General features: G+C 44.3%; 1 protein-coding gene across 3 annotated transcripts in view; it reads right to left on the reverse strand.

The window, feature by feature from the left end:
- The window catches only part of RNF217 (ring finger protein 217), a 141,607-nt gene extending 123,974 nt beyond the window's left edge, over positions 1 to 17,633 (reverse strand). For 2 of the 3 annotated variants that reach the window (XR_016234501.1, XM_089333707.1), the window contains exon 1: positions 16,477 to 17,502. Coding sequence is in view for 2 of the 3 variants with exons in the window: in XM_089333707.1 (XP_089189833.1) it covers positions 16,477 to 17,367 (891 nt within the window). In the remaining variant the exon portion in view is untranslated. Of the gene's footprint in view, positions 1 to 16,476 lie in introns of all 3 variants that reach the window. The other variant, XM_017345347.4, reaches the window with a different exon arrangement.
- Positions 17,634 to 21,225: the final 3,592 nt, after the last annotated feature.

Consider the following 21,225-nt stretch of genomic DNA (forward strand, 5'->3'; position numbering starts at 1 on the left):
GTTTTTTCACATATTAAAAAACAATCAACAGTTTATTACCTGCAATTGAAATACTACTAGTTTTATGGGGTCAGCACTGTGGCAGAGTGGTTTAAGTCCCTGTCTGCAGCACTGGCATCCTATATAGGCGCCGGTTTGAGTCCCTGCTGCTCTGTTTCCGATGTGGCTCTCAGCTATGGCCTGGGAGAGCAGTAGAGGACGGCCCAAGTGTTTGGGCCCCTGCACCCACATGGGAAACCCAGAGGAAGCTCTTGGCTCCTGGCTTTGGATCAGCACAGCTCCAGCCATTGCGGCCATTTAGGGAGTGAGCCAATGGATGGAGGACCTCTCTCTCTCTCTCTGCCTCTGTCTCTCTGTAACTCTGCCTTTCAAATAAATAAATAAATAAATAAATCTTTTTTTTTTTAAAAGAAATACTACTGGTTTTATGATCAACATAAAGTATAATTAGAGGCAATACTTCAGGACTGCATGAAATAAATCAAATATGGAGGGATAAGTAACTCATTTACTCAGGAGAAAATCAACAAAGCAAATCTTTGTTGCGATACTTATCACTGTACTTACAAAAAAAAAAAAAAAAAAAAAAGAACAGCCACAGCCACAATCAAAATAAAACCATTGTAGGGTGAAGCCATGACCCCAGAGCCTTTGCCATGAGAGGTAGAGGAAGTGGAACTTAGAGCAGAAGAGAACATAGTTACAAAAACAACAGAAGACAGGAATATGCGTAATTAGGTAGGAATTAACCGGGGAAGCAAATGACAATTATCCAAAACAATTTTAAAAAGTAAGGGCAAGAACTAAATATAATTACCAAAAACCTCTAAAAACATCCTCTCAAACCAAGGATGGCCTTAAGACTTTTGTTATCTGTGGGAAAGGGTGGGGGAGAGTTTCTATTTGTTTTTAATAATGAAGGCAAAGTGCTCACAAAAACTGCAGGGGGGGAAAAAAGCGGGATGGGGGGGAGTAGAGGGTAGCTCCACTTTTTTGGATACATTGTTTCTGACACTTTTTGGATACATTGTTTCTGACACTTTATCAGTGAATTAACAACTATGAGTATCTTTTCAATGACATTTCATATTTTTTGATCAGTGACGTTTTACATGATATCTGAAACCAAACCATCAAAACAAACAAAAATCTATCCCATACAGGTAAAATGTGATAGGGAATGAAGCTGAGCAGAGGTTAACCCCATACTGCAAGAAAGATGGACTGCGGCTGGCACATGGAGTTGTAGGATTTGGTGTCTCTCCACAGAAAAGGCTGTAAAACCTGCCATGACATTTTGCTGTAGCAAAGGTGATGCATTCCCAATACCTTTTAAAGGCAAAACTCCAATAAGGGCTTGAGACAGAATGTTCTCGGCGGCTTGTCTGCTACCACAAACCACTCTTAGTCCTGTTCTGGTTACTGCAAGTGCCTCTAGCCCATCTCCCTGCTTCTATTCCTGCTGCTCCACTGTGCAAACACAATGCATTCTCCAAACAGCAGCCAGAATCCTTTCACAGTATGAATTACCTTTTTACAGCTCTACCAAACTGTCCAATGACTTGACATCAACAGCTGACATAAAGGTTCCATTCCTAGACGAACTAGATAGTCTGAGCCACATCCACCTCTGTGAGCCATTCCTGACCCAGCTTCCTTCGCTGCCTGCACTTCTGCCTCCACACCACCTCCTGCAGCTCAGGAAAGGTGCCGAGCCTGTGCCCTCCAGGGCTTTCCATGCCCAGGTGGCGTTCAGCTGTTCCTGGATCTCTGTAGCGCCGACTCTTGTTCCCACCATTCAATGGCTGTCACCTCTCTTCCTGAACCTGCCACACTGCCTAGCTGAGCCCTCACTCCAGTCTCAGACACCAGCATACCCTCTGTATGTATGTGTGTTTTAGGGCCTGCACATAGCGTGCTTGCTCACCCCAGCTCACGTAGAGAGTTACCTGACACTGAACTACCTTCTACTCTCCCCCAGACAGCAAAAGCCATTTATGAGATAACAGCATTTCCTGCGTTCACAAACACAGCTTTCTCTACCTACAACACTTAACGTACCAATCAGCATCACACCTTTTAGTCACGTACATTCTCTAATCTTTGCCTGGAGAGCTTACTTTTTACCTATTGAATGCCTAAACTTCCTTAAAAATTAAGTCAAGGATGATTTTTTATAGGAGTGTGCTGTCTTCTTTTTCTCACAGTGATCAGCAGGGGTTAAGCAAATATTTTGTGCTCAGTAAATAGCTTTAATAAAGTAAGAACACTCCAGCTTCCCCTTGCTTTTAAACCCCTTTAAACCAAATGCATATGAGAGAACGGATCTGCTAAGATTTGATTATAGTAAAAGAAAACAGTCGAAGAAAGATTTCCCTATGTAACAAGCTTCACAACTCACTACCTATTCAACACACGTTTTAATTTGTGTTTCCAGAAGTGCCGGGATTATTAGTTCCTCCATCTTGTTCCAACCACAGTCTAATGATCCCAGGCAGACACTTGATGGCGTTGACTGTGTGGAGTTAACAGAAGTCTGTGGCCACAGATCACCATGTTGTTAACCAGCCTGTGAGGAAACTGCCTGGCCTTGGCCTCCTTAGTACACTGAGCAAACCAACAGTGAGACTGCTGGATTACGGCAAGCCAAAAGGAGTGTTAAAACAGAACATTTTACAGTAAATTTGATTTTATTATCTAATGCTATAAGAACAGTTGTCCATCAGTAATAACTGTGAAAGCAATGTCAGAACCAGCTTCATCATTTTTGAAGATTTTTGTTCAGCTCTTAGTTATCCTGGTGGCTGTGTTCAGTTTATTTTGATACTTTGTTTTAACAACTGTTATAACTGAAAAGACACCTCACATACACACAGAGGTGCAAAAAAAAGAGTGCAGTTTCCTGTATTAACTAAATTGTTATACTTGTTTTTCTGGCTCATTACAAATTATATAAATATTGTGGCTGAAATTCAGTAAGTAGAGTTATATCTTCTTTAATGGCAATCTCATTTCTTGCAACTGACCAGAAAGTGCTAAATTTTTAAACAAATGGGTCAGAAATTCTCTAAAGTGCTTCATTTGGACGATTTTTAAACAGGACAGAAAATTCTGTTTTCAAGTTCTTAAGTTAACAGATATTCTAGTGATTTTTAATGAGAAAAGCATGACTGAATGGTTTCTTTTCAAAAATCTTAAAAACTTAAAAAAAAAAAAAAAAAACAAGCAAGCCAGGTATTCAGTGTTTCCTTTCCAAGCATTCCTTCTACACTCTCACTTCATCTTCAGGGTGCAACCTCAATGACTCACATAGTGAGGTATTAAGAACTAAGCAAAACACAACAAAAAAAACCTGTAAAACCAAAAGCTATTTTGGTTGATTCAAACTACACCTGAAATGTATCTATTCAACTGGAAATGACTATACTTAAGATTTTTAAAAATCAAGATTAATAAATATTTAGCTTGTGATACAAATAATCTTCATAACTTGCTAGACAATAAATATGTATATGTGTTTATATACAAATATACATATACATACATATAAACCACCAACACATTCAGAAGTGAAAATATTATAATTTTAGGAGCCTATTACTTTCTCTTTTTTTCTTATTTGACAGGTAGAGTTAGACAGTGAGAGAGACAAAGAGAGGAAAGGTCTTCCTTCCGTGGGTTCACTCCCCAAATGGCCGCTACGGCTGGCGCTGCGCCAATCCGAAGCCAGGAGCCTGGTGCTTCTTCCTGGTCTCCTATGTGGGTGCAGGGACCCAAGCACTTGGGCCATCCTCCACTGCCTTCCTGGGCCACAGCAGAGAGCTGGACAGGAAGAGGAGCAACCGGGACTAGAACCCGGCACCCATATGGGATGCCGGCGCTGCAGGCGGAGGATTAACCAAGTGAGCCACAGTGCCAGCCCCCCAGAAACCTATTACTTTCAAAGTGTTTCTTTCAGAAACAGTCTTGACAAGAAAAAATGATAACACTGGAGAAAATAAAAGAAAAAAAAAACAGTTACAAATAGGGTTAAATGAGAACTTCTGGGTTTGATCACTTCAGTTTCCACCACGGGCAATCTGGCAGAAGAATGAAAATCACCTTTTCTACTAAGGTCATATATTTACATCAAAAAGTTGCATGGTTTTTTTTTTTTCTTTCTCAAGAAACATTTAATTTAAGGTATACAAATTTCATGCATTTCACAAATACAACTTTAGGAATGTAGTTATTTTTCCCACCCTTCTTTCTCTTCCCTCTCCCATTCTGCATTGGGAACTGTTAAAACTGGCGATTTATATGCCAGTTACAAAGCATCTACCACAGTGCATGGGTTGGATTCCCAGCTCCAGCGCCAGCTCCTGAGTCTAGCTCCCCACCGATGCAGACCCTGGGAGGCGCTGGTCATGGTTCTGGTAACTGGGTCTCACCACCCTCCTGTTACAATTCAGTTTCCAGCTCTTAGCTTCAATTTGGCCCAGTCCATTCTGGATACTGAGAAAACAAACCAGCAGATGGGACAGCAACTCTCCCTTTCTCTCAACCCGTCACTATCTCTGTCTCTCAAATAAATATTTTTTTATCATGATCTGGCCATATCAAAGTCTGCTTTTATCCAACAGCTCACAGAGAGAAACTGATAATTAAAATAACTAATAATTAACTGATCTTTGGACATTAGGAAAAATGCCCTATAAGCAATTGTTTCACTATTTCCTGCTGTTTTAAATTGTTAAGCAATTTGGGGGGGGGGGTGAGGCGATGTAGTGATGCAGCTTGCCACATGCAAATCAGAGCTAATGAGCTTCATGAACACTGATTATGGCCAACCACCATGTGAGGAAATAACGCAAGAAGCAACACCACAAAAAGGAAAATAATTGGCTACACAGCCTATAATTAACTTCTGGATCTCACAATATAGATAATATTGAGGCAAAGAGCTTAGAAAGATTTAAAAAGGGATTAGTCATTCACATCAATGAGTAAGCCCAGAATTTAGTTACCTGAGCCTGGAAAGAAAAAAAAAAAAACAAAAAAAAAACAAAACAAAACCGCAACATAAAAGCAATGTGCCCCTCTACGTCGGCTACCAGGATCCTCCACCTGGAAGACACATCTGAGTGCAGCACACATGCTTCTGGAAATTCAGTCACCACTTTAAGGAGGCACTAATCAATTGAGCAATAAAATCATCCAAAGAAACTAAAATATCATAAAAAATAAAATTATAAAAACGGCCATTAGGCCATGTCAACAAAGACTAACCAGGTTAGTTAATTCTAAGTTGTCATTAGATATAACATAATTTCCATGTAGAATATGCAGGGAACACCAAACATTTGTTATAATTCTTTTTATTCAGAAAGATATTCTTAAGCTTTTCAAATAATATTTTTACCACCACTGAAAGTGAAAATTTGATATAATGGAAAGGAAATGATACGATAGATAATAAAATTAAGTGTTATGGATCAGAAATAGTAGGAGCTCACTTTGACTTTAATATATTTCAGTTACAATATTATTTAAAAAAAAAGATTCAAATTCTGATTCAAAAGCTTTACCACCTAAAATCACAACATTCCTGAATTTTGTCTGAGGCAGTGTGGTGGCTTGAAAAAATATGGCCCTATATTCTGTGACATGTACCCTCCTTCCCCTCACCAAAAAAAGGAGGGTGTCTGCATCCTTTTCCCTTTAATCTGAGCAGGCATGGGACAGCTTTTCTCGAGTGATACTCAGGGGTCTCCAAGTTAGAGCAGAAAAGGTCACGTAGCTCTCACCTGGTTCCCTCCACACTCTGTCTCTGGAAGAGACCAGCCTCCAAGTAGGAAGCCCTGAGATCGCCCTGCTTGTCGGCCATGTGGGCTGTGCAGTAGAAGCCTCAGCAGAGCACCCCAACAGCCGCCGGCACCTGCTGCCAGCAAAGCGAGTGAGCAGCCTACAACCCATGAGAAATCCCACGTGTGAACTGACCAGCTGAGCCATTCCCAAATTCCTGACCCACAGTGTCATAACCAAAATAAAATAGTTATCTTAGGTCCCTAGGTTCTAGAATAACTTATTAAGCAGGCAGCAGAGAATCAAAACAGAACTTGCAATTAATAAAAATAAATAAATGAATGAGTAAATAAACCCTTCCATGATAGGTGAGATACTATAGATTAAAAACTCAGGCTACAGTATTTCACTGCATTCAAAAGTTAAATATATTTTGGAATATGATGTCAAAAGTTCAAATTCCAATATTCACCTTTATTCTACCTACCTAACCATACTACAATTTATCTTCAATCATTCATTCAGTCCTTACCAAATATTTTTGGAGCACCTGTTCGGATATGGACTCTGTCGTAGGTGACAGGAAAGCAGCTCAAAGAATACTAGGGTAATCAAACATCCAATCATCACACCAATATTGAACAACAAAGGGATAAATGCAGAGGCAGCAGAGGAAAATGGGCTTTAAGAGCAGGACTGATTCAAGCTGGACACTTACAGCTGAGTTCTGAAGGCTCAGATTAACCCCAGGAAGGACAGTGTGGCTGGAAAGGAGAGAGCTGCACTGACAGAAGAAGGGAGGAATGAGTGCTGAAGGCCAAACCTTATCACCAGTGTTATGAAATGGGATCTTCACATACAGCAATGGGAAAGACTAACAGGTTTTTTAGCAAGAAGATGAAATGCTGCAATTTTAATTTTAAAGCATCACTTTAGCAATTTACTCCAAAGATTTACGTATTGATAACATGAGTCTCTAGCATTATTTGTGGAATAAATAAAAAGTCCACTCCACACAAACTCATTTCAAGCTGACAACAAAGAGGTAGGAAGGAAATTAATCCACAAAAAAGACTGATGAGGTCTTTTCATGCCTCAAGCTCTACAGTAGAAAACAGCAGGAATCAGGTACCTTAAGTACAGGAGAATCTTACAGAAAGATCCCTATATTGCTCAATAACTTAAGCAAAAAGGGTCACCAAGGAATATAGGAAGGATATTAATCCAGATGGAGGGGGTCAAGAAGAATTCTCACAGGACAATGTCCAACCTGAGACCGGAAGAATGAATAGATGAGAATGAGCCAAAAAGAGTTCGAGCATCAACAAAGAGGATCCTCCTGAGACAGAACTTCATGTCATCAAAACCAAACAGGCATACTTAACCAGACTTACGGAGTAGGCAAAGAACAAAAAGAAGTTGTCCATGGTCATAAGCTTAGCGGGATACTGTTAAGAAACAAAGCCCAGGACTGGCACTGTGGCATAGCAGATTCAGCCTCTACCTCTGACACTGGCATCCCTATGGGTGCCAGTTTGAGACCCAGCTTCACTTCCAATCCAGCTCCCTGCTAATATGCCTGGGAAGAAAGAGGATGACGGTCCAAGTGCTTGGGCCCCTGCACTCATGTGGGAGACCTGGAAGAAGTTCTGGACTCCTAGCTTCAGGCTGGCCCAGCACTGACCTTTGCAGCTATTTGGGTAGTGAACCAGCAGATCGAAAATCTGTCTCTCCTCCACTCTAACTCTGCATTTTAAATACCTTTTTTTAAACTTAAAATAAAAAAAGAAAAGAAACAAAGCCTGGAGAGTCACATAAGAATCATATCAAATAGGAACATGTAAACATTGTTAGAAAACTTAGATTTATTCTGAAAGCAATAGGTTGAAAAGAAGGAGTTTGCTAAAGCTCAGTCTTGCATTTTGAGTTTCCTTCCAATGTTTCACTCTCCAAATGCCCTTACCAGCCAGGACAGGATGATACTAAAGCCAAGAGCCAGGAACTCAATCCAAGTCTCCCACGTGAGGACCCAAGTCCTTGAGCTATTACCTGCTGCCTCCCAGAGAATATACTGGGAGAAGCCGGAATCAGTAGTCAGAGGCATGACTCAAACCCAGACACTCTGATATGGGACACAGGCATCCCAAACTCTGTCTTAACTGCTAGGTTGAACATGCGAGTCAAGCATTTTGTGAAAATTTCCCAGCTGTAGTGTGGAGAATAGATTGCAGATAGTCTAGACTGGAGCACTGAGATGAAGCGGTAGGCTGATTGTTGGAATCCAGGAGTGGACGGTGGAGAAATGAAGAAAAGCAGAAATACTTTTAGGATGCAGAATTGAAAGGACTTGCTGGGAGGAACTAAGGGAGGAAAACAACTCAGTGATGACCCTCATGTTTCTGACCTGGAAACAGCTGATAGAAACAGGGAATCCCAAAGGAGAAGCAAGACTTCGGAGGTGTGGGAAGGAAGAGGAGGAGAAGGGTTTACTTCTGAGAAGTTGAGTTTAAGGTGGCTGTGGATGGTACTTTGAACTAGAAATGTGCAGGAGAAAGAAGAGCATGTGGTACTAAAGGTGAGGAGAGTGAGTAGAGGTTGCAGATAAAAAGTGGGAGTCTACACATATAGGTGTTACTTGAAATCATGGGAATAAACAAGATGGCCCTACTAAAGTATACAAAGTGAGAAGAGTGGGGATGAAAGAGAGGACTAAGCAGACACTACTAACAACAGATGGTAAAATAAAAGGAAACTCCATTGGAAACAGAACTTGTATAAAGTCAGAAAGAGAACAGGACAGTATCCTGTCATTAAAACTTAACAGTAAGTCAAATCATAGCTTCTCAAATCAAGGTCCTCTTGAGTTTCTTACATGGAGATAATGCTGAGTTTGGCAGAAATCTTTCTCTGAATTTAAGTTTGCGTAAGAGCCTCCCACTGCCTCAAAAATGTAGTTAAGTTTCTTCTCCCTCTTAGATTGAAGACTTGCTACTTTGTACAACAGAGATATTAAATCAAAAGAAATAGAAGAGAAAATATTTCACTTTTAAATAAGATAATCAACTTAAAAGAATGTAAAAGGGGGGGAGGCTGGTGCTGCGGGATAGCAGGTAAAGTCACCACCTGCAATGCCCGCATCCCATATGAGCGCCAGTTTGAGACCCAGCTGCTCCACTTCCAATCCCGCTCTCTGCTATGGCCTGGGAAAGCCATGGAAGATGGCCCAAGTCCTTGACCCCTGTACTTCCTGGCTTCGGATCTGTGCATCTCTGGCCGTCGTGGCCAACTGGGGAGTGAACCAGAGGATGGAACACCGCTCTCTCTGCCTCTCCTTCTCTCTGTGTGTAACTTTCAAATAAATAAATAAATCTTTAAAAAATGTAGAAAGGCCACATGTTTTAGGGGCAAAAGGATTTGAATTTAAATCTCATTTTTGCTGGGGCCAGCATTGTGGCACAGCAGATTAAGCCACCACTTGTGATACTGGAGTCCCATACCAGAGCACTGCTCAAGCCCCAGCTGCTCTGCCTGCCATCAAACATTCCTGCTGATGTGCCTGGGAAGGCACCTGAAGGTGGCCCCGCCACACACCCCTGCCACCCATGTGGGAGACTGATGGAGTTCCTGCCTCCCAGCTTTGGTCTCGCCCAGACCTGACTCTTGTAGCTATTTGAGGAATGAATCAGCAGATGGAAGAACTCTTTAATGTGTCCCCCTCTCTGACATGCTGCCTTTCAAATATATAGATCTTGGATTACAAATCCCACCTTTGCCATTTCTCAGCTGTGTGACTTTGGGCAAGTCACTGAATCTCTCTAATCTTGAGCTTCCTCATATACTTCCTCTAGTATTTTTTTTTTTTTTTTTTTTTGGACAGGCAGAGTTAGACAATGAGAGAGAGAGACAGAGAAAGGTCTTCCCTCCATTGGTTCACTCCCCAAATGGCTGCCACAGCTCCAGCACACTGCGCCAATCCAAAGCCAGGAGCCAGGTGCCTCCTCCTGGTCTCCCATGCGGGTGCAGGGCCCAAGCACTTGGGCCATCCTCCACTGCCCTCCCGGGCCACAGCAGAGAGCTGAACTGGAAGAGGAGCAACCCAGACAGAATCCGGCACCCCAACTGGGACTAGAACCAAGGGTGCTGGCACCGCAGGTGGAGGATTAGCCAAGTGAGCCATGGTGCCGACCAACACTCTAGTATTGACAGTATAAACGAAAATTACCCTGTTCTCTTGAAATCAGAAAGCCAACCACACAACCTTCAATGAAAACAGTACTGCTTTTGGTCACCAAACAACCTCCTTTTTGGGAAACTGATGGTCAGTTTCAGTCCTTATCCTGCTGGAAGTAGAAACATTAGACATAGAAGACGATTCTGTCTCCTTTAAGACATTTCCTTGGTTTGGCTTCCAGATAAACCCTCTATCTCCATTTCTCTGCCTAATTGGCCCTCTCCCATTCAGACTGCTTGCTGGTGCTTTCAGATGTCCCAGACTCCATATTCGTAGAACTGATGCGCTCACACTCAGCCAGCCTTCCTCCTTCTCTCTCTACCCTCATTCCCCAGGTGATCAACTCGTCTCATGGTTTTAAACACCACCTTTACATCATCAATGTTCAAATTTCTATCTTCTGCTCAGACCTCTCTTCAGAATGCCAGACACAAGTCGCCTAGAACATCGATTCATGGATGTCTAAACCACATTTCAACCTCTTCACTCTTCTTAGACTTTGGCCTCCTAGAATACTTCTCGTTTTATTATGTGGCAACCCCATCTTTCCTAACTGCCTGTGCTCAAAACCCGAGTCATCCTTGACTCTTCATTTCAACCCATAGGGAATCATCAGCAAATACTGTCAGCTCTATCTTCATAATATCTTCAAAATCCCAACAGTTTAAGCCTCCCCTACCTTTCTAGCCTGAAGGATACCATGTCTCCTCTGGATTACTGCCGTAGTCTTCTAGCTCATCTCTTTACTTGTACTCTGCACTCCTACACTGTATTCTCCATAAAGAAATGGAGAAATTCCTCTGCTGCTCAATACCTTCTTATAGTTTCCCATTGCACTCAGGGGAAAGGCAAATTCTCTGCAGCCTTAAATCCCCGACCGTCCACCTCTCTCCGCCTCTCCTGTCATTCTTACTGCTCCCCCCGTCATTCTCAATGCTTCAGTCACATGGATCTTGTTGCCATTCCTGGAACACCCCCAACCATGCTCTTGTCTCTGGAACTTTGTATCCATATGATTTTTCTCCCACTGCCATTATAAAGGTTTTCGCCCAGAAGTCATCTTGTAAAACTCTGAGAATCAGCCCTAAATTACAAATGTATCCAGAACAACTCTCACCCCATTACCTTGACCCTCCCCCTTGTTTCTCTCTCTGTAGCCCTCACTGTCTGCTAGTATGCTAAATAACTCACTTATTTTATTTCCTGTCTCCTTTTCAATCTTGCATGTAAATTTCATGAAGTCAGAGGTTTTATCTTTTTAGTTATTTGTATCTTAAACACTTACACCAATGCCTGATATGTAACACATATTTAATATGTAAGGGAATTAAAATTCAATAATAAAATGTGTAAGAATGTTTAGAATATAGATGTTTCATGAATAGCTGTTCTTATTATGTAGACCCTTAAAATTTCGTGTATAATTTTCCCAAAACTGATGGGGCAAATAGAACTGATAAATTTCATAATGATATGTACTACAAATTATGTTCCCATTGACATGGGATTTTTTTAAGACAGAACTTGACTAAGGAAGGTTCAACTAATTTATCGTATAAAACCCTCTACAGGCTGGCACTGTGGTGTAGTAAGTTAAGCTTCTGCCTGTGGCGCTGGCACCCTACCTGGGCACTGGTTTGAGTCCTGGCTGCTCCACTTCTGATTGATCCAGCTCCCTGCTAATGTGCCCGGGAAAGCAGCAGAAGATGGCCCAAGTACCCTGTACCCAAGTGGGAGACCCAGAAGAACCTCCTGTCTCTTGGATCAGCCCAGCTCAGGCCATTGCAGCTATTTGGGGAGTGAACCAGTAGATGGAAGAGCTATGTTTCTGTCCCCCTTCCTCTCTATCTTTAACTATGCCTTTCAAATACATAAATAATCTTTAAAAAAAAAAAAAAGAAAAAAGATAAAGCCTTCAAGGATAAGAGCTAAGCTCTACTCTAGGAAGGAAAAAAAATCACACTCCAAAGGTATCAGTTGACGCCTTAGGTCAGTAGAACTTGTAATGTAACTTGAGATCTTTCAAGCACTGAAGCACCTTCTCCAGACAGCTGGTAGTAAAGAGAAACACTCCCGCAGCAGGGGAGCCAGGTCATGCTGGCCCCAGGGCTCAGCATTTGACAGGGAATTCCGCTGCAGAAATCAAATGCCAGCTAAAATCCCATTTTGAAAAGTGAAATAACAAAGAAAAATTATGAAAGAGAAATGAAGTAGAGAGAAGAGGAAAATAAAGGCTTATGTCAGTCAAATGTAAAAGCATATAACACTGCACACCACAGATAAATACACGGACATGTGCAAACATGCATATAAATTTTGTGCACAGAAGTATAAGCTTACATAAGTCTTAATTCTCACTTTGCAAATTTGTAGTGTGACTTCAAAATAGATTTTAGTCTCATTCTTCACATTTTCAGGGCTACCAAAATCACACCTGACATCACAGGATCTGTAAGTTCACTTTTGTGAAGACAACTTTGTTCAAACTCCATATTGAACACAATGATTTCTAAAAATAATCAGGTTGCTTTAAAGCTTAAAGGAAAAAAAAATATGTTACACTTTTACCCATGAAGATCGGATGACTCTGAGCTTAATAATAGGATATATAAGCTTTCAACCAGGGTCACTGATGACTACAGTAGACAGTCATTCTAGGACATTACCATGTAGCAGCTGTTTTGTTCGCAATCTGTAGAAGAAATGTGTTGCCTGTCTCTATTAATACTCATTGGACAGGTGTATGCATTCCAAGTCATATGCATCTGCCAATCCCTAGCACTTTTAAGCAGAGTGGTGAAAGCCACAACAGCTGTTACCTCTAGCAAGTCCTTTAGCATGCTCAGTTCTCTCTTTATCTAAAGTACTACACAGTAATACTGCATATTTATAGCACTTTTTCTGCCTAAACCAAAATCATAAAGGAAAGATATGTGGAGGATTTCTGAAATGAGCACTACACGATTCTACAAACCAAAGGCGGCAACAGATCGTCTTTCTTCATAGCAATATGTGGTCAGGGCCAAAGCAGCTGAGATGGCCAATACTTACAAAGGCTCCGGGAACTGCAGGGACTGCACACTTCCCCGGAATGGTGTGCTTCAGCCACAGTCAGACATGCACACATAGATCACTAGGAAATGCACCTCTGAAATATACATACCAAGGCAGTGGGAACAGTGTAACTCCCTCTGGCCTGCTGCTGCCATCTAGCCCCTAAATCAACATGTACTGTGGTCACAAAGAGTCACAGTCCATCAGTTCACCCTTTTACCATGGCAACCAGATATGAGATGGTACTTGTAAAGTCACTCCAATAAAGAAGGGTTCCCCCAGCCACTGGCACAGTGATAACAGGAGAAGTATGTTTTGGAAAATCAAGCTATTCTTTGTATACCACAGCAAGGAGGTATGTAACTCACCACTTAATCTGCTAGGTCTGTTTTAAAACATCAATGACACCCTCTCACTGACCTTTGCCACCTATTCAGCCCGTTGGCACTAACGGAAATAAACTCATCTAAAAATCATAATCCCATCTTCTGAGTTCACATCTTCTTTTGGGGAACTCAGCATCTCCTTTTAGAAGAATTTCATTTAACCAGGCAATATTTCAACTCACATTTAATATGCATGTTAACATCTGCATAAAATGCTTAACAGGAATTCTGTTTTATTTGCCCTAACAATGTTGAATAATGCACTAAGTATGTGGCAAAAAATTCAAAAAAAATGGCTAAAGTCACTAATAGCTCTTTATTTCAAATATATTATTCTGTTTCTAAAGGTCTTAAGTGCCCCAAAAGTTCAGGCTTGAAACATTTTCTTCTGTCATATCTAAGAAACTTTAGAAAAAGAAAGAAAGCAATCACTGTGCCCTTTTGATTTGCTTTGATAAAATACCAGATCAACCATGCAATATGATGTTATTTTGTTTTGGATTTAGTGTTATTACTGATCATTGCCTGAAATTACATTTCATTGATAGGAAAATTAAGGCAGGGAAACACAGACTCTTTGAGTAGAAAAGACTTCAGAATCAGCATAGTAGGCTCAGAAATATTACAACCAGAGCAATTATGCAACTGAAAAAAATTAATATTTTTGTATAAGCTAAAAGTTTATATAAGTTCTATAATTCTAACATTAATAACAAACAGTGAATGCATTATTTTTGTTGACTTTAAGTATTAGTTTTTTGTCTTAAATGCCAAGCAGCTCAGAGTAGAACTGAGAACACTACTTCTTAGCATTGGTTTCTGGGGCAATCCGAAGCTCTTCATAAATTCAGTAATTAGTGACTGCACATCTGTTATATCCAGATAGTGTGATAGATGCTCAAGCTACAGAAGTAAACACACCAGGTGAAAATTCCTATATTTATGGGACAGAATTGCTTAAGTACAAGACAGAGTATGTCAGTGGTACAGCTAAAATAAAAAGCAGGAAAATAAACAGTGGTATGATGCTCCACTTTAAAAAGGGTGCCACATTCAAACAGAAGCTGAAAAGTTGGTCAGAGGGGCTGTCAGAAACAAAGGGGATGGATATATAGGGGAATATTCCAGGCATAAGGAACAGTGAGTGCAAAGGCCCTGAGGTGGAAACATGCCTGGCATATAAGATTCACTCTTTTGTTATCAACTAACGTGCATTTTCTCTTTACTGAAAGTTTTGTCAGATGCTCTGGAAGAACGTCAGGGATGTCCATGCAATCATACATACTGCAGACAAGTTTCAGACATGACATCACTTCAAAGGAGTGTTTCAAGGTTATATATTGCAGTGACCAATTGGCTCACCTTGCTATCCTCCCACTCCCACAGATTAAAAAGAAAGAGGAAACTGCTTTGGGGCAAGGGCCCACCTTAAGGAAACCAAACTGCTGGGCACAGTATGCTGACCCACAATGACTACTTCCCTTGGACTTCTAAACTCTCTGGTATTTGTATCCAGCATTTAACAGTAAGTGTTGCCTCCTACTGCTACTGTGTTTACATCTCATTACGTGCTACCTTGTATTATTCCTGTGTATACCTCTGCTCTCCCAGTCCCAGAGATTGCCTTGGAGCAAGGCCCATATTTGGGGGATGTTTGAATCCCACCACAGGGCTTTGTACGAGGATGGCAGCAATGTCTGTTTGATGGTTATGTCATAGAAACTGCCACAAAGAACAACAGACATGCCCCCTGTTTTGTGTATCTGTTTGTGGATGAAGCATGAAAGAGACATCATCATCTCTCACAAGCATTTGGGTAATCTCAACTATCTGGGCCAAGTTACTGTTTGTATAACATTCCATTCTAAGTTTCCCTTTGCTTTTCCAATTGCACAGTACACACTTCCAATCTAGCCCCAAGCAAGGATTAGCCACAAAACACAGAGGCATCACTCTGCATGGAACCCTTCGCAATTCGCTTGAGCCAATTAAACACGATTATGTGAAAAAGCTCTCTGCATGAAACTACCAGATATGGGACTATAAGACATTGTCCAGATAGTCTAGCAAGACAATCAGACACGGAAGAAACAACGCCAGTGCACGTAAGATTTGTAGAAGTATTTTGGAAGTAAATAAAGCAGAGGCCTGGAGGATGAGGTACGGCTACACAGAAGAGCTGGCACCTGAACAGACAGGGTTTTGAAAGATGAATAGGCCTAGGACAATCAAACACGGGATCAAAGGGCATTCTGGATTGTGCAAAAACACACTAGCAGAAACATCACAGACAGAAAACTGCTGGGAGAACGCGTTCACCCTCAGTGAAGGAAAGCAGGTCTGTTTCTCTAGCTTTCCAAGAAAAAAAAAAAAATCAGCTCTCAAACAAGAGGCTAAGGAACCAAGTTCCACCACTGCCTGTTTTGTTAAGCCTCTCAGCCTCCCTCTGCTTTGTCTTGCTCTTTCTGTCCTGTTTTCCTCTTACAGACATAAAGTACGGTGCTGGCTTAAAACTTCAGTGAAGGAAAGTATTTCAGCTCTGCTGTGGAGAAGGAAAACGGAAAAGTGGAGAAGGGCCAAGGAACACATTTTTTCAATGCACACTTTTAGACTATCTATATGGAGCAAAATTTAAAATTCTAGTATCACAGACCTGAAATATTCATTCCAACTCTTTCTCTTTGCCAGCTCTGTAAATATTTATTTTATGCCTACTGTTAGTTTCTGGGATACCAGGTAGGTGAGGCAGTCCATGCCCGCCTCTAGGGCTGGCAATCTGGTCAAAGAATCAAGCAGAGGGCAACTCATTGCTTTTACCGTATTCCCTCTCCAGCTGCCAACCAAAGCCTGAAGCTCAGGGCAGACTCAAGTTCCAATGAGGAGAGGTACACGTAAATGGCAGCCACCAGTGACAGCGAAGACACTGACAGAGGTCCTCAACAAGTGCCTCTGGTGGCCTCCTCCAGGGATGTGCAGCGGCCAGGGGGGAGCAAGAGCGGTTACAGGAGAGGGTGAAGTTACCTGCGAGCTCAGGTAGACTTTGAGGCACTCCTCGCACACGGCCTTCTTGCAGCAGGGCAGGGGCTTGATGGGCTTGTCTTCCAGGCACACCCGGCACATCAGCACCATGAGGGGCGCAAAGGTGTCCCCTACTCCGCCCAGGCCCGGGTAGGGTGGAGCTCCCAATAGGCTGGGCACCGAGAGCGGCTCGGGCGCCAGGTAGAACTCCAGCTCGATGCTGCCGCCGTCGGGGGACAGGGGCTCTGCCGGCAGGGACAGCCGGGGGCTGGGGAAGGAGGGGACGGGGCTGGGGGGCTTCGGCACTGGCGAAGCCCGAGGTGGGGACTCAGGCGGCGAGAGCTGCTCAGTGGCAGGGGCCTCGGGCAGGTCGCTCTCCACGCAGTACACGGAGCAGAAGACTTGCTTCCTGGCGGAGGGCGGGCGCCGCTGACCCAGCACGTCCAGCAGCAGTCCGTCGGGGGCCCCGGCGCGGCCCCTGGGCTCCGGCTCCTCGCCGGGGGGCGCCTCCTGCTGTTCATCCCCTCCCTCGTTTCGGTCCCCAGCTTCCTCCTGCTGCTGCTCCTGCTCCAACTGCAGTTGCAAAGTCTGCGGGTTGAGGAGCCCGGGGAACGCCAGTCCCGTGGGCCGCCCCACTGCTTGGCTGTTCCTCCAGTGCGGGTCTCCCCGGCTCCTCGCGGGCTCCGGGGCGTTCGAGTCCGCGCAGCCAGAGTTCCTTCCGCAGCCGCCGCCACCGCTCGGCTCGGCGGAGGCGGCGCGCGGCCCGGGAGCCCCCGAGCTGTCCCCCCTCGGCCTTGGGGGCTCGCGGTGGCCAGCGGCGCCGCCAGCCTGGGCCCGCGCCTCCTGGGGCCCGCCGCCGCCGCCGCCGCTCACGGTGCTCTGCTCCTCGCCCATCGCCGCCCGCGGCCCGCGCCGCCGCTGCCCATCCAGCCGCCGGGACCCCCACCCGGCACCGGCGGGCAGCGGGGGCAGCGGCTGGGCTCCACTCGCGGCTCCGCTTCTGCTTCCGGGTCCCTCCTCCGGGGCTGGGACGCCCCAGGCTCCCTCCGGGGAGCTCGTGCTCCCGGGCCGCGGTGCGTGGGGAGCCCGGCCCGGCCCGCCGCGCCTCCTGCTGGGTCTCTGGCGCGGCCGGGCACCGCCTCGGGGGCGCCGAGGGCCGCTTGCTCCGGGCGCGCCGGCGCCCGCCCCACATGCAGGTCGGGGCGGTGACGCGGCCCCCGCGAGCCCCGGGCGGGGCGGAAGGGTCCTGGGGGCGGCGGCCGCCGTCAGTCCCGCGCCATCGCCGGGCCGGGCCGGGCGGCCGGACGGGCGGCTGCAGGGCGGTGGTCAAAGGGTCGAGGGGCCTGCGGCGCCGCTGCGTCGCGCGCCAGGAGGTGCCCGAGCTCGGAGTGAGCCGCCTGGGCCCCTCGGGGAGAGGCCGGAACGGGCGACCTCCCTCGGCTGGCGCTTCACCTAGAGCCCTGGCCGCTGCCCCTCACCCCACCCCTTTGGCGCACACCTCCCCACACGTACACACACGCGCAAGCAGCGCGCACACACTCGCGCGCACTCCCGGGTGGGTGTGATCTAAGAGTCCAGATGCGCTCTGGCGCCCGGAGTTCACACTCGGCCTCTACAGAACCCTTCCGAGCAGGCAGGCTCCTCTTTGGGCTACGTGTTAAAGAGAACTTCCTACAAAACCGCGAAATACTCAGAGCCGCAGCTACAAATCGCCGGCGACTCAGACCGTGGCGCTGAATACCGCCGGGCAGTAGCTGAGTATTCCACTCTGTTTTGTACCTAGGGAGGCAGCAAGGCTCTTCAAAACCCAGAAACCACTCGAAAGGCTTTTTCAATCTACTCCTCCAGCTGCTGTCTTTACAAGAGCGGGTCAATAACTGTTAAGATTTAGCCCTTTTTCCTCTCTCACGAAGTTTTTTTCTTTTAACTCTTTTAAAGGAGTGGCATATGGTATTAAGGTGCTCTCGTCTAATTAATAAACTGAATCACTGGTGGAAATCATGGAGAGTTTCATTAGCATGGACAGATTCAGCCATCAAACTGTTTCCAAGACAACAATTATATTTGAGCCAGAACTTAATTATGTGTTGGTCTATCTTTATTTTACAGGAAGTGTTAGTCACCCAGAGACTGGTGTGTTTTAGTTCCCTAAAGCCAATGAAAACATTTTTGGGAAGTCACCCCCCCCTTTTTTTTTTGAGAGGGAATTCAATTTACACATTCGTTATTGAAGGAAGAAGTGTCTTCGAAAGTTTTGTATCTTGCAGTTGGTTTTGTTGTTATTGGGTTGTTCTAAAATGTTTTCCAAATCAGGTGCAAATGCGGCAAAGGTGACTAGCTATGCAGCGCTAAGAAGGCAATGTCATACCAAAGAGGAGGGCCATCATGTGTGTCTGGTGCTCCATTGAACCTCAGAGGCCAATGCTTGGTCAGTCTAAATGCCCTGTCAAGTGTGCCTCTGACTCGAGAATGGAGAATCTTCTTTTGAAGATTAAATAGTATTCAGGGATTTTTTTTTTCCTCACTCTGGGCTAGATGCAGTCCTGGTAGCTTTCTTTCTTTCTTTCTTTCTTTCTTTTTTTTTTTTAACAGATTTTACTTATTTATTTGAGGGAGTTAGGAGAGAGAGAGCGAGAGAGAGAGGGAGAGAGACAGCTGGTTCACTCCCCAAATGGTCACAGTGGCTGCAGCTGGGCTGATCTGAAGCCAGGAGCCAGGAGCTTCTTCTAGGTCTCCCACGTTGGTGCAGGGGCCCAAGCACTTGGGCCACAGGCAGAAAGCTGAATTGGAAGAGGGGCAGCGGGGGCTCAATGTATATGGGATGCTGGCGCCACAGGTGGAGGCCTAGCCCACTGCGCCACAGCTCTACCCCCCAAACTCTTGCTTTCTCCAGAGTCCTCTAGTGCAGGGAGGTAGATGGACACGTTTTGTGTGTGCCATATGCTGCAGACTCTGCTGCTCTTTCCAAAGCCATGCAGAAGTAACCTGTTGTCTGGGAGACAGTAGACTAAGAATAAGACCAGAGTCACTGCAAGGGGTACAACAGCACATCTTGACAGCATCTATGGGAATCAAACCCTCAAGGTCCTCCTGGAAGTCCCTCCCCTCACACATAACTGCTGCTCTGATAACCTGTTCTTACGTTATCCGTCATTTTGTTCCCAATGGGTTAGGTTCAAGCTTCCTGGCAGTGGCTTTCGCTGACACCTAACCAAGCAAAAGTCACTGCTGGGATTCCTGGAGACTACCCATGCTCTGCTGCTTGACCCCCAGCCCTTTTCCTTGCCAGATTTTCTTCCCTGTGGGATTCTCCTGGCCACTGTGACAACTGAACCATATTTGGTTCCCTATCTGCACCCAACAGGTAGACCCAAACTTGCCCGAATCATAGACCTAGCACCCCTTGCGTTCTGTCTGTGAATCATGCAGGTCACCAGCAGTATAGAATTAGTTAAAAGTGTCAAGTTGTATTGCTTCTCGGCCTTTTGGTTAAGACCAAGTGTAAAAATGGAAAGTTGAGGTACTGGTTTTACCATCAATTCCTGCTGAAGTGCGTGAGCATCAGTAATGATTGTTCAGATAGGATTAACTTTTTTTCAAGGATTTCTTCAAAATACAATTACTGTAGCAAAAACCCCACTCATCTACTGCAAGTTTAATATTCTCAAAAAACTCAGACCATTATATCTTTGTCAAACTGTATTCAGCTATGTACAATGTAACAACCCCCACTAATGTTCTGCCCCTATCACTTTCTACCCTCAGCATGTCCTAATCTGCTATAAACTGTGCACCTTCCTAAAATCCACACTTCAGTATCAGAAGACTACTGTCCTTGGTCTTACTGAGTCTTCCTTTGTTTTCTATTACCTAGTCTTTTTTTCTATTAACCTGGTCCTTACACATGATGTCTTTGAAATTGTTTATCGAGACATTAGACAAACTTACTAATTTATTACAAAATGTTATTCAGAAAAGCCGTGGATCATTTTAGTTTCACATGTTACAGCTAAAATTAATTTCTTCTCAACTGTTACAGAGAAGAAATACATAAGATTTAAATTTCATGAAGCAGTTATATAGCAACAGTCCCTCACTTATCAAACCTGGTAAAAAAGAAACAAATTATTTGATTGAAAAATGCATTTCCTGAAGAAGAATAAATGGGGTGGAATGTCCTTCTAGGTCTACTTCTGAAAGCCACTGTAGTAGGATGTTGGGCTTCCTTTTCCCATTTTTCTCCTCTTTGCATGGGCAGGAAAAGAATTTGAAATCATGAAGAAAAGGAGACATCAAATGGGAAAAAGGAACACAACTGTTTTACTTTCTTTTCCGACATAAATTCATAAATTCTCTAAGGATACAACCCAAACAATACAGTTCATGAGTTAAAGTTTAAAATAAAACAACAATGTGATTTCTTCAAATTTTAAAAGAAATGAAAGCACTGGGGCCTGCACTGTGGCATAGCAGACAAAGCCGCCGCCTGCAGTGCCGGCAGCCCATATGGGCGCTGGCTGGAGTCCTGGCTGCTCCACTTCCAATCCAGCTCTTTGCCAGGTCCCCTGCAGCAATATGGGAAACCCTGAAGAAGCTCCTGACTCTTGGCTTCAGATAGGCCCAGCTCCAGCCATTGTGGCTATTTGAGGAGTGAACCAGCAGGTGGAAGACTTTCTCTCTTTGCTTCTGCCTCTCTGTAACTCTGCCTTTCAAATAAGTAAATAAATCTTTTTTAAAAAAAGTAATGAAAGT

This window comes from Oryctolagus cuniculus, chromosome 5 (genome assembly GCF_051225735.1).
Source record: "Oryctolagus cuniculus isolate XC-2025 breed Fujian yellow rabbit chromosome 5, ASM5122573v1, whole genome shotgun sequence".
Taxonomy (NCBI): domain Eukaryota; kingdom Metazoa; phylum Chordata; class Mammalia; order Lagomorpha; family Leporidae; genus Oryctolagus; species Oryctolagus cuniculus.